At 49.1% G+C, this 14268-nt stretch overlaps 1 protein-coding gene across 3 annotated transcripts in view; it reads right to left on the bottom strand.

Moving 5' to 3' along the window:
• LOC137429809 (solute carrier family 35 member E2A) overlaps positions 1 to 14268 on the bottom strand; it is a 70591-nt gene that overhangs the window by 34760 nt on the left and 21563 nt on the right. For all 3 annotated transcript variants that reach the window (XM_068120081.2, XM_068120089.2, XM_068120098.2), the window contains exon 7: positions 6289 to 6358. In XM_068120081.2, the coding sequence (XP_067976182.2) occupies positions 6289 to 6358 (70 nt within the window). The remainder of the gene's footprint in view (positions 1 to 6288; positions 6359 to 14268) is intronic.

Here is a 14268-nt window from a genome sequence, read left to right as displayed (position 1 = left end):
GAAGTTCAAGGAGTGGCAGAAGGCGAAGGGTATGGGCGCAGAAAAAGCAGAGCATGAAAGTTATAAGGCAGCCAAGAAGGCTGCAAAGAAAGAGGTAGGAAAGGCGCAGGAGGCATGTAGGAAAATGTTCGGAGAAAGCTTGGATTCGGAAGAGGGTCAGAGAGCGGTATTCCGGATTGCAAAGCAGATAGCGAAAGAGAGGTGTGATGTGATGGGGGTGAGTTGCTTGAAGGATGAAGTGGGAAAAATCGTTGTGGACCCAGATGGAATTAAAGAAAGATGGAAAAGATATGGAAATGCTGTTGAAAACAGAGAATGAATGGGATGGCAACATAGAGAGTAACCCAGTTTTAGGACCGGCAGAGAAGATAACTGAGAAGGAAGTTGAGGAAGCGAGAAAAGCAATGAAGAGTAGAAAAGCGGGAGGGCCGACGGGAGTTGTGGGAGATTTGTTGAAGGCAGCAGGAAGTTGGGGTGTGAAGAGAATGACAGAGATCTGTAATCTGGTGGTGAAAGAAGGCCGCATTCCAGTGGATTGGGAACTGAGTACCCTCGTCCCTCTATACAAGGGGAAAGGTGACCCTCTGGAGTGTGGCTCGTACCGAGCGATAAAGTTATTGGAGCATGGAATGAAGGTATTGGAAAGGGTGTTGGAGAGGAGGATAAGGAAGAAGGTGAAGATCGACGAAATGCAGTTTGGATTTATGCCAGGAAGAGGAACGACAGACGTGCTCTTTATTGTGAGGCAGTTGCAGGAGAAGTACATGGAGAACAGGAAGAAGTTGTTTCATGGGTTTGTTGATCTGGAGAAAGCATTCGATCGGGTTCCCCGTGAAGTATTGACATGGGCATTGAGGAAGTTAGGAGTGGAGGAATGGTTGATCCGAGTAGTGATGGCAATGTACAAAAGAGCGCGCACAGCTGTAAGGACGAAGGACGGGAACAGTGGTGAGTTTGAGGTGAAGGTGGGAGTGCATCAGGGGTCGGTACTAAGTCCACTACTATTTGTAGCTGTGATGGAGGTGCTGGCTCAGAACGTAAAGGAGGGTTTACCGTGGGAGTTGTTCTATGCAGATGATCTGGTGTTGATTGCGGAAAGTATGGATGGACTGAAGGAAAAATGAACAAGTGGAAGGAATGTATGGAGACAAAAGGTCTGAAGGTGAATATAGGAAAGACGAAGGTGATGGCAAGTGGCAAAGCATGTGGTGAGGTGGAAATAACTGGGAAGTGGCCGTGTGCTGTGTGCAGGAAGGGTGTCGGAGTGAACTCCATTCAATGTACAATGTGTGCTGAGTGGGTTCATCAAAAATGTAGTGGTCTGGGAGGGTCATTAACCAGTGTGGCAGCTACATTCAAATGTAAGGTGTGCACAGAGGGAGCTGCAGATGGAGGAAATGTTGAGTTGGATCTTGGAGATGGCATGAAGCTGGAAGGTGTGAAAACATTTTGCTACCTCGGAGACATGCTGAATGGAGAAGGTGGATCAGACTCGGCAACGGTTGCAAGAGTGAGATGTGCATGGAAGAAGTTTCGGGAACTGAGTGGCGTGCTGATGAGGAGGGGAGTGTCGATGAAGCTGAAGGGAAAGGTGTATGCTGCATATGTGAGAAGTGTTATGATTTATGGGAGCGAGACATGGGTAATGAACGTAGATCAGCAACGAAGGCTGGAAAGAGTGGAAATGTGAATGGTTCGATGGATGTGCGGAGTATCGTTGAGAGAGAGGAAGACAAATGATGAATTGCGAAAGATTATGGGAATAGCACCTGTGATCGATGTTGTGAAGAGGAACAGGTTGAGATGGTTTGGTCATGTGTTGGGGAAGGATGAAAGTGACTGGTTGAGAAGAGTGATGGAAATGAATGTAGAAGGAAGTAGAGGACGGGGAAGACCGAGAAAGACTTGGCTGAAGATGGTGGAAGAAGAAATGCGGGCAAGGGAGTTAACAAGGAGAGATGCAGAAAATAGGGCAAAATGGAGAAGATTGTCATGGGGACCACAAGGCTAAACCCTGCTCTAGCAGGGAAAATGGCCTTAAAATGCATGTTGTTGTTGTTTGTTGTGGTGGATTCAGGGGACTCCCGGGAAGGTTTGTGATGCAAATATTTTTTAAATTTTTGTTTTTATGGGTACATGGGCACAAGTGGTGAAACTGCAAACACCAACTTGCGATGCTGGTTATCCCTGCACAGAGGGTAGGATCTCCCAAGAATCCTTTTTTTTTCTTGCTCCATAGATTAGCCATCACAGCTATGCCGAGGAAAGGGAAAGCTCCGTTTTTTTAGCATTTACGCAAAGGCAGAGACGAGGAGACCTCAGAGTTTATTTCCTGTCATAGCCCGTGCCTAATACGTAACCTAGACACTTTGATAAAGAGATAGAAAAGTGGGGGAGAGGGCGAGAAATTATTTTTATTTTTAACTTCTTGGCATGATGTATATTATTCGCAATTCAGCATCTAAAAAGGCTGTCGTTCATATGCTATGAATAATGTCCTTGCTCCCTGAGTGTATAGCTAGGCCGGTATCTATACACGGCCTAATTTTATTTTCTCCCATCGACAAAATTGTCTTCTTTTTTTTCTTCTTTTTTAACAATTACTCAAAGATTGATATTCCCGTCAGTGAAGCGACGGGTCTTATATTCTAGTTTTCATTAAAACAAAAGAAAGATATGATTAACAGTTTCTTACTGTGAAAACTTGTGTACATACTGTAGGCATATTTGTCATGAAAAAAAAATTCGTGTATTTTTTTTGTTAAAAGCAAAAACTCACTTGATTTTGTAAGAAGGTATCATAAGCTTTAAAAACATTTAGGGTGGCATTTTTTCTGAACATTCTAACGGCCTGAAATCCAAGATGGCCGCCACCATAGCAAAACGCCCTAAATTTGACGCTAAAATTAACTTAATGTGGTTTAAATATTTTTGTTTTCAGCATGAACTGCTTGGAACTTGTATATAGAGGTGACTATAATAACAATAACTTCCACCTGACTACTAATCTTTTTATTTTGCACTATTTCAGACAGAGGCTGCCTTTTTTATTTCAACATGGCGGCCGGAAAATTGACGTTCGAATCCAGTCACCGGCAGCAGTTTGTTCGTTTTATAGTGTTAAGGTTCCACTTGTCCATTTTATGGTGCACTAACATATTCTTTTCTTCTTTTGCAGGCTGCAAGTACCCACAGCAACCATCACCCAGGATAACATAGCTTAGAGACCTTAGATTAACCAAAATGGCAGAGTCTTCATCTAACAAGAAGTCAAAAACGGTGGATTTTGAACTATGCTTTATTTGCCAGTTGAGCAGCAAGCAAACAGATTATACAAACGATGTGCTTCGTCCTTCTTTGCCTTCAGTAGAGAAAGTAATTACAACAACTGATGTTCGATGTTCATATGGGGAAACAGAATTCTCTACATTAAAGAATCGCATAAAAGGTTTGTCAGCCCATGAACTGTTACAGAATGGTTTTTCATACCACAAGACATGTTATAAGGATCTCACACATAAAACATGCATTGAACGAGCCAAGACCCGATATGAGAAAGGACAAGCGACAGGCGGCGTCAGTTATATAAAACAGAAGACAAAAGGACGACCGAAAAAATCTGATGCTGCATCTACAAGTGCTTCCACATCACAGCGATCTACCAGAAGTCAGGCTTTCGACAAGGAGATGTGTGTCATTTGTCAGGAAGACAAAGCAGACAAATTGCACGACGTCTCAACTGAAAACATGGGAGCTCAGCTCAAAGCCATTGGACAACAAACAGACAGAAAACTTTTGAAAGTTAGACTGAGCAATGTTGTAGGCTCATCTGATCTTCTTACAGCAGTTGCTGAGGACATGAAGTATCACCTTCTGTGCTTAGGCCATGCAAAACGAGACATAGAAAAAGCTAACAGACCTCCAAAACAGCATGTTCATTTTGCACAGTTAGTGTCTGACCTGGAGATGCTCGACATGGTGGAAACTGAAATCAATGACCCATCTAACAGTTCAGCTTTGAATATGAACGACATTGAACAATCATATGTTGGTTTGCTAGAAGCCAATGGGTTCCCTTTACCCGACAATCCGTGATACAAACCATACTTAAAGCAACTGATTTTGGACAACATCGCTGATGTGCACTTCACCAGGCCTCCAGACAAAACCAAACCTGAGCAAGTACTTTCTACAAAATCCAAGGAAACCCTGTTAGCTGGTGCGTTGGCCTCCGATACAAAAGACCTAAGAGAAGATGTGAAAGTCCTTCTGAAAGCATCTAAAATACTGAGAAGAGACATTGCAAGCGCAACCCCCGTGGAAATTCGAAGGAACATTTGATAATTATGAACCACCTGCTTTGCTTCAACTCCTCTGCAAGCTTGCTATCCAAGGTTTACATCATGTTAAAACAATCAGCAGGGCCGAATCTATGAACCAAAGTGCATCTGTGCTGGCACAACATTTCGTATGTGCATACAAGTCTGATCGGCAGGTCACCTATGAAACAAAACATGAAGATGTCACTTTCAAACACCGCACTGAGACTCCCCTTACCGTCGGCTTAGCTCTGGATGTGCACAAAAACACCAAGTCCAAGAGCTCCAACAACAGACTGAAACAACTTATGGTGACCTCAGGAACACAAACCAAGGGCAATGTTGATATCCCAGACTCGCTCCTCACTCACAGCCAAGAAGAGGCAGACACTTTGCTTGTACTGCATGCTCTAACTGTTCTCAATGAAGCAGAACTTGTTGTCAGTTCCCCAGACACAGACGTCTTTTTGTTGCTTGTCTACATGTATCCAAACTTACCAACGTCTACAACCTTCCTTATGGGAAAGGGCAGGCTAAAAAGGAACATTTCTGTGCGGAGCATATACAACAACTTAGGACCAAAGCGCGCTTCTGCACTGTTAGGTTTTCATGCTCTGACAGGTTCCGATATGTCTGGTAGATTTGCTGGCAGAACCAAAGACTCGTGCTTCAAGGCATTTATGTCTTGTGATGATGAGATCCTGGATGCACTAGCAATGCTCGGGAATGATGACATTGATCTGCCCGCTGATGTATGCTCTCAGTTGGAACGCTTTGTCTGTATTTTGTATCGATCCAAAATCTACACAAAAGTGAATGAGCTCCGTTGGTTCCTCTACTCAAATCGTGCAGCCGAAGGAGAAAACCTACCACCAACTTCTGGTTCACTGGACTTACACATTCGTCGGGCACATTACATATCCATGATTTGGAGAAAAGCTTGTGAAACTCACCCGTGCCTCCCAGCACCAGCTGCATTTGGTTGGACATTTGATGCAGTTTCAAGTCACTTCTCTCCAGTTCGCTGTTTGAATCCACCAGCTCCTGAAGCAGTATTGCACCTCATAAAGTGCGGGTGCAAACGTGGATGCGAAGGAAGGTGCAGCTGTCGCAAGAACAATATCCCATGTACGGAAGTTTGTGGATGCTGGGTTTTCAGCTGCAACAACAAAACTGTCCAACCAGGGATAAATGAAGACTGTGAAGATTGAGGTGTTACTTTCTATGACATTCACAAAATTATAATTCACTTGATATCCATTGTTAAAAATACTAAATGAAAGCCAGGCATTTAATCAGTATGACTTTTTGCATCTTCCTGTTTAAACGATTTAAGAGATTGAACAGTAATTCAAGTATTTCATTTTATTTAGATCTGTTTGTTGGCTTGTTAATTATGTATTCTTTGTGAAAAATACATGTCTTTAAATAGATACTTTGTTTGTAATTACATGCAAAGGGAGAAGGTATAGTTTACATTGCGGGTGCGCGGTGGCCATTTTGGAATTTGGCATGTAGATCATACATATAACATAAATTTGATGATTCCATTCGATTCCTGGTCTCAGAAAACATATATTTAGACACTTTATTTGTAATTGTATCACATGTACTCGCGAAGATATCGCATTATTCGTGTTCGGCGGCCATTTTGGACGCCATCTTGGATTTCATAGTCTTAGAATGTTCAGAAAAAATGCCACCCTAATTTTTTTTAAAGCTTATGATACCTTCTTACAAAATCAATTGAGTTTTGTCTTTTAACAAAAAAAATACACGAAATTCCAAATATGCCTATATTAACACTCGTACATACCATTTGGATGCTCTGTTTCAGTGGAGTCTTCAATCTTATTTTTAAAATATGGCTATCTTCAGGCATAAATACCACCTCTCCAATGTGCATTTACACACCAAGATAAATAGCATAAATAAATGAAAGCAAACCATAATATGATGCAATACATACAGTAAATGTCCAAAGTGGAAGAAGAAACATCACAGCTGAGGCACTCGTGTAAAACTGGAGCTCGGATGGTCTGCAAACAAAATTGGGACTTTCTTTAACCTCGAGAACAAGGATTATTTCATGTGCAAACCAGATCAAATTAGTCCTGGCACTGTTTTAAGTTAGGATGTGGTTGTGAGAACCGAATAAAAACTAGAAAGAGCAATCAGAGATTGCAGACCCTCGCCAGGACATGTTTTCAGTGGTTTTTAAGGTTTTTTGTGATATATCAAATATGGCGACCGAACCACGTGACCGATGACGTCATCCTTATTTTTTTCTCCATCTTCTTTTTTTTTTGGTATACAAGATCGAGGCTCGTGTAAGAGCTAACACATTGAACATGAAAACATGCACAGACAAATAAAACATGCAATGAAGGGAGCGGGAGACAAGAGGAGAGAGGGAAGCACACAAGCACAACAACAGAAGAGAACAGGGATGTCAGTAGATCTGTGGAAGGGGGAGGGCTGGGGGAGAAGGGGGGTGTGTACACGGCATAAAGCAAATGAACACTTCTTGGAATTTCAGGAAAGAAGTTGGGGATTTAAAGAGGCGGATTTGGGGTGTTTTAACGGAGGTAGAAAAGATCAAGGTTTTGCATGGGGAAAGATAAGAGCTGGTAGTGAACAGAATGTTTTAAGGACCTGGAGGGAGGAGAGGGATTGAAGAGAGTGTGGGAGTTTGTTCCAGAGGCAGGAGAAAAGAGAAATGAAGGAGTGAAGGTGAGCAGAGATTCTTGTTTTGGCAGTTTCACCAGAAGAGGATTGCTGGCAGATCTTGTGCATCCTGCAGGAATATTTGGGTGAGAGACCACAGACAGAACAGGGGGAACAAGGCCAGAGAGGAGTCGGTAGAAGACAGAAAGACCACCTACCTGCCTGCGGTGAGAGAGAGAAAGGCCCTCAGAATCAGCTTCATCGCGGGAGATTCCAATAGAGGGGTCAATATATGGTTGAACCCCAAAAACATTGATACAAAATGTTTTTCAATGGATTCTGGTACCATTGGGCTTGCTAAATAACATACTAAAAATCTAGTAACATCTGACTTCCGGAAAGGGGGTCATTTTCAAGATGGCGTCCAAGATGGCCACCGGGAGCTTAAAATGGCCATATCTCAATTATTATTCAACCTAGAAAGGTGGTTTTGGTGTCTAACCTTAGGTTTTAGGGCCCAAGGAATCCAATTGAATCAATAAAATTACCATCAGTTAATTATTTATTGACAAGTCCAAGATGGCATCCCAAGGTGACATCCTGATCCACTAAAATGGCTCTGTCGAATAGTAGTCAACCTAGAGAGATTTTTTCAGTGTGTCAAGTGTCAATTTGACGGAGTCAAGGATGAAAAGGGACGCTGCTGACCTGGAGGAGATCAGTTCAAAACTTGTAGGATGCTCACCTTTCTCGCCAGACTCTTCATTAAGGAACATTGTCACTGGTGTTGTGGCTCAGGAAGGTGTGAATGTGCATGAATACGAGTCTGTTGGATGCAAAATCATGCACAAAATGATTGGACAGTATGCATTCACATTCTCATTCAGTAGAAAGGATAAAGCCAGAACCCTTGGACAAACATCAGCTATAAAGGTCGCTCCTGATCGAACCATTGATTCTGCACTTTTTTCAACGTTTCCTGGTAGTCTCCCAAACTGGAGAGCTATCATTGCAGGAGGTTATGAGTTATGAGCTCAGTCCTTTCCCTCCTGCCCTCTTTGAAGCCAGAAACGTCTTCCGAAAGGCTGATAAGCCACAACTAGCTCACGCGATCTGTGATCATGCAAGTGATGCCATCCTAGATTCTGTACCAGAAACGGAGATCCACGTCCTTGATGGAGGTTCACTCCTTCACAGAATACCATGGAAGAGTGGAGAAAGCTATGGTGAAATAGTGCAGTCGTATGCTGACTTCACCATCCAGCATTATGGTTCAGCTACGACCATTGTTTTTGATGGCTATGAGGAAGGGCCGTCCATTAAAGACAACACGCATCAGAGAAGAGGACACAATATTCATCCCATTGTCAGCTTCACTGCTGAGACAAAGTTCTCAGGCAAGAAGGAGGAGGTCCTGTCAAGAGATATCAATAAACAGAGACTGATCGGGATGATAAGTGATGAACTGAGTGAAAGGTATTGCACTGTGGTCAATGCACCTGGAGATGCTGACGTAGATATAGTAAAGGCTGCAGTGGAGGCATCTCTTCTACACACCACTACACTGATTGGAGAAGATACTGATCTCCTTGTCTTACTCCTTTACTATGCGCAGGGAGACAGTAAGAGCCTTTATTTCAGATCAGACAAGTCCAAAGCTGATGGCAGTTTTAAAGTGTATGACATCAACCGTCTAAAAGAAATCCTCGGACATGACATGTGTTCTCAGTTGATATTCATCCATGCCATGACTGGTTGTGACACGACTTCTCGGATTTTTGGTGTTGGCAAAAAGACTGCTTTCCAGAAGCTTGTAAAAGGAGACCCTGTCCTTCGGTCTTGTGCCAACACATTCACCATCCCAAACCAGACCACAGAGGTGATCGATGACCTTGGATGCCGAGTAATGGCTATCCTCTTTGGTGGCAAGTGCAAAGATTCCCTTGCAACAATGCGATATAACACCTTCAGCAAGAAGGTTGTCTCTGCTTCGTCTTTTGTAACACCCGAACGTCTGCCCCCAACTGAATCTGCTACCAAACTTCACTGTCGTAGAGCGTACTACCAGATCATGGTGTGGATGGGAAAAGAAGAGGGTATGGATGCCATGAAATGGGGGTGGAGCCTGCAGGATAATCAGTTTGTCCCACTTATGTCAAGAATGAACGCTGCTCCAGACAGTCTCTTGAAGGTCATTCATTGTAACTGCTCCACTGCCTGCAAGACACTCCGCTGCTCTTGCAGATGATATGGACTACCATGTACTACTGCCTGTGGACCGTGCCAACTTGAAGAATGTGACAATCCACATAACAAGTTTCTTCCAGAGGAGTCAGAGGATGACGATGAATAGCGACTAACTGTATAAGACAACAAATGCCTAATGGGCTGGTAAACCTGGCTTTCTGGATTACCTGATTACTTTGTGCTTATTTAAGTAATTTTGATGATTTCCTGGGTGCCTTAAACCTAGGTATACACACTGAAAAATTCTCTCTAGGTTGACTCCTATTCGACAGAGCCATTTTAGTGGATCAGGATGTCACTTTGGGATGCCATCTTGGACTTGTCAATAAATAATTAACTGATGGTAATTTTATTGATTCAATTGGATTCCTTGGGCCCTAAAACCTAGGGTTAGACACCAAAACCACCTTTCTAGGTTGAATAATAATTGAGATATTAAAGCGCGGCGTTACGCGCGCTGCTTGTGAGCAAGGAGGAAGCGGACAAGCGGTAACATATAAACGTCTTTATTGTAAGAGCACACTGTAACACTGAACTGCTCCGGGCTGGTCGCCCGGTGTATATCATGAGGCCACGCCTACCCCTCGGGCGTGGCCACCGCCCACTTGGTGCGTGGAATGATGTCACCACGCCAGTGGGCTTTTGTGTCCGCCACACGCGCCCCCCCAGAATTCCCGCGCACCTGGAGGGCCAGTTTGCGGGGCAGACGAATGACCCGGCCGAAGCGCCCCCTGGCGATCGGCGGCGTCCGGGGTGCAGGGATGCCAGGTGGGATGCCCCTGGCTGCCCCTGGGATGGGTGCAGGACCGGGGGGCGGCGTGGCGGCGGGGCTGGGCGGTGCCGGGGGTCCGCCCGCAGGAGGGCGGCCCCGACGTGGGGGTCGGGCCACTGGCGGTGGATGGTCCACATCGAGGTGGGCACCTTGAGGTGGGTCGGTCTACCGAAACGCGGTCAGGAGTACCGCCGATGTCCAGGGTGAAGTGCTTCGCCCCGGTCTCCAGCACGCGGAAAGGCCCGTCGTACGGGGGCCGCAGTGGTGTCCGATGGGCATCGTGGCGGACGAAGACGTACTCCGCCGTGCGAAGCTCAGGGGCGACGTGCGTCGGTGGGTGCCCGTGGCATGCCGTTGGCACCGGGGCGAACCTCTGGGCGGTCTCTTGCAGAGCGGAGCGCTGCTGTGCCGCGGACCATGGTGCCGTGGAGTCGGGGAGGAACTCGCCCGGCACCCGCAGCGGTTGCCCGAAGACCAACTCCGCCGCGGATGCGCGCAGGTCCTCCTTGGGCGCCGTCCGGAGGCCCAGCAGGACCCAGGGGAGCCTGTCGACCCAGCCGCCGTCGCGGAGGGTGGCCCGGAGCGCGGCCTTCAATGAGCGGTGAAATCGCTCACACAGGCCGTTAGCCTGGGGGTGGTAGGCCGTGGTTCGGTGCAGCCGGACCCCGAGCCCCTGCGCAACCGCCCCCCAGAGCTCCGAGGTGAACTGGGGGCCGCGGTCGGATGAGATGTCTGAGGGGGCGCCGAACCGGGCGACCCAGGTGGCGATGAAAGCCTGCGCGACATCGGCCGCCGTTGTCGACGCCAAGGGCACGGCCTCCGGCCACCGGGTGGTGCGGTCCACCATGGTGAGGACGTAGGTGAAACCCCGCGAGGGGGGCAGAGGTCCCACCAGGTCCACGTGGACGTGGTCAAACCGGCGTTCCGGCACCGTGAACGGGGCCAACGGGGCCTGGGTGTGCCGGTGCACCTTGGCGCGCTGGCACGCGAGGCACGTCCTGGCCCAGCCGCGGACGGCCTTCCGGAGGCCATGCCAGACGAACTTGTCGGCGATCAGCCTTTGGGAGGCCCTCGCGCCCGGGTGGGACAGGTCGTGGATGGCGTCAAACACCTGGCGCTGCCAGCCCGCGGGCATGATGGGGCGAGGACGCCCGAGGGAGACGTCGCACAAGAGGGCCGCGCCCGCGCCGTCGAACGGCACCTCGGTGACGCGGAGGCCCGTGACGGCGGTCCGCAAGGCCTGGACGTCGGGGTCAGCGGCCTGGTCCGCTGCCATCCGGGCATAGTCGATGCCGAGGTGGACTGCGTGGGCGACGGCCCGGGAAAGGCAATCCGCCACCGGGTTGTCCTTCCCCGCGACGTGCTGGATGTCCGTCGTGTACTCGGACACGGCCGAGAGGTGACGCTGCTGCCGGGCCGACCACGGCTCGGTGACCTTGCCCATCGCGAAGATCAGCGGCTTGTGGTCGACGAAGGCAGTGAACGCACGGCCCTCGAGCAGATGGCGGAAGTGCCTGACCGCCAAGTGAAGTCCGAGCAACTCGCGGTCGAAGGTACTGTAACGGCGTTCGGGCGGGCGAAGCTGCCGGCTAAAGAACGCCAGCGGTTGCCAAGCTCCACGCACCCATTGCTCGTGCACCGCGCCCACCGCGTAGTCCGAGGCATCGGTGGTGAGGGCGATCGGTGCATCGGGCGCCGGGTGCGCGAGCATGGTGGCGTTAGCCAAGGCGAGCTTCGCGCCCGTGAACGCCGTGGCCGTGTCCATCTGCTCGGTCCAGGTAACGTCGCCTTTGCCCGGCTTACCTCGGAGAGCTTCGTGCAGGGGGCGCAGGAGCTGGGCGATACGGGGCAGGAACCGATGGTAAAAGTTCACCATGCCCAGGAACTCCTGCAGCCCTCTGATCGTGCGGGGGCGCGGAAACCCCTTCACCGCCTCCACCTTGGCCGGCAGGGGGACGGCTCCGTGCCTGGTGACACGGTGCCCCAGAAAATCGATTGTGGCGGCGCCGAACCGGCACTTTGCGGGGTTCACAATCAGGCCATGCTGGCCCAGGCGTTCGAAGAGCGTGCGGAGGTGGCGTAGGTGCTCTTCGCGGGACGCGCTGGCGACGAGGATATCGTCCAGGTAGACGTAGACAAAATCCAAGTCGCGCAGGACGCTGTCCATCAGTCGCTGGAACGCCTGAGCCGCATTCTTCAGACCGAAGGGCATGCGCAGGAACTCGAAGAGTCCGAATGGCGTGATGACCGCCGTCTTCGGGACGTCCTCCGGCCTGACGGTAGCCGCGTATGAGGTCCACCTTCGAGAAGAAGGACCTGCCCGCCAAACGGGCGGAAAAGTCCTGAATGTGGGGGACGGGGTAGCGGTCGGGAGTCGTGGCGTCATTGAGACGGCGATAGTCCCCGCACGGTCGCCATCCCCCGCCGGGCTTCGGCACGATGTGCAGCGGCGACGCCCCATCGTGCCCGCGGGCTGGCAGCGCCAGGTGTTTGACGCCATCCACGGCCTGTCCCACCCGGGCGCGAGGGCCTCCCAAAGGCTGATCGCCGACAAGTTCGTCTGGCATGGCCTCCGGAAGGCCGTCCGCGGCTGGGCCAGGACGTGCCTCGCGTGCCAGCGCGCCAAGGTGCACCGGCACACCCAGGCCCCGTTGGCCCCGTTCACGGTGCCGGAACGCCGGTTTGACCACGTCCACGTGCACCTGGTCAAACCGGCGTTCCGGCACCGTGAACGGGGCCCGTACGGGGGCACCAGTAAAGCGCGGCGTTACGCGCGCTGCTTGTGAGCAAGGAGGAAGCGGACAAGCGGTAACATATAAACATCTTTATTGTAAGAGCACACTGTAACACTGAACTGCTCCGGGCTGGTCGCCCGGTGTATATCATGAGGCCACGCCTACCCCTCGGGCGTGGCCACCGCCCACTTGGTGCGTGGAATGATGTCACCACGCCAGTGGGCTTTTGTGTCCGCCACAATATGGCCATTTTAAGCTCCTGGCGGCCATCTTGGACGCCATCTTGAAAATGACCCCTTTCCGGAAGTCAGATGTTACTAGATTTTTGTATGTTATTTAGCATGCCCAATGGTACCAGAATCCATTGAAAAACCTTTTGTATCAATGTTTTGGGGATTAGGTGAGTTTTTTTTCGTATATTGACCCTACTACAATGATTCTGAAAGCTTTGGTTTAAACCGCGTGAAGCCGAGCTACCTGAGGCAGGAGCACCAGCCCAGAGGGGAGACCAGTATTCCATTGAGCTGCAGATGAAAGCTTTGCATGTTGTGAGGAGCTCAGAAGTTCCCAGAAAGGACTTCGCACGATGGAGGATGCCCAGTTGGTGACTGGCTTTGGAGGCCAGCTTGGAAATGTGGTTTTCCCAGGAAAGATCACAGCAGATAGTGAGATCCAAAAGCTTGAGTGACAGAACTTCTTCAAGAGGATTGTTCAGAAAGTAGATGGGCAGGTTGTCCAGACGGTCTTTTCGGAGAGACAAAGCGAGTGTGAGATTTGTCAGGATTGAAAGACATGTTCCACTTGTTTGACCAGTGTGATATTGTCCATGTCTGCAGAGAGTGAAGAGGCTGCTGCCTGCCGATCTGAGGGTTGGGATATGGAGCGGCAGAGAGTGGAGTCATCAGCAAAGAGATAGAGAGGATTTTCGAGAGTCGGAAAGATCATTAATGAAGACCAGAAAAAGCACAGAGCCAGGAACACTGCCTTGGGGAACTCCAGCCTGAACAGGAAGGGGTGTTGAGAAAAATCCATTCAGGGCCACATGTTGACTGCGACCAGAAGGGAAGTCTGCAGGCCATGCGTGGAGGTTTTCATGGATACTATACGAGGACAGTTTGGTGAGCAGGGCGGGATGCCAGACATCATTAACATATGTTATTCCACATGGAGAGTGCTTTACAATGAGCAATGTCTCAATTTTTCTATGCAGTGCTTTCGGAGATATAGAGGTGCAAAGTTTTTTTTTCGGTTTTTCCAAGATGGCGCCCATACCACATGACCTATGACGTCATAAGTATCATTAAACTAGAACGGCACTCTTCAATGTCACAATGAAGACAAACATTTGCTGTGGAATGGGCCATACTGAAGAGCTCAGTGACTTTCAATGTGGCACCGTCATAGGATGCCACCTTTCCAACAAGTCAGTTCGTCAAATGTCTGCCCTGCTAGAGCTGCCCCAGTCAACTGTAAGTGGTTATTGTGAAATGGAAACGTCTAGGAGCAACAATAGCTCAGCTGCGAAGTG

The sequence above is a fragment of the Myxine glutinosa genome, chromosome 1, assembly GCF_964187855.1.
Source record: "Myxine glutinosa chromosome 1, kmMyxGlut1.1, whole genome shotgun sequence".
In the NCBI taxonomy this organism is placed as follows: Eukaryota; Metazoa; Chordata; class Myxini; order Myxiniformes; family Myxinidae; genus Myxine; species Myxine glutinosa.
This window is presented reverse-complemented; position numbering and strand designations above follow the sequence as displayed.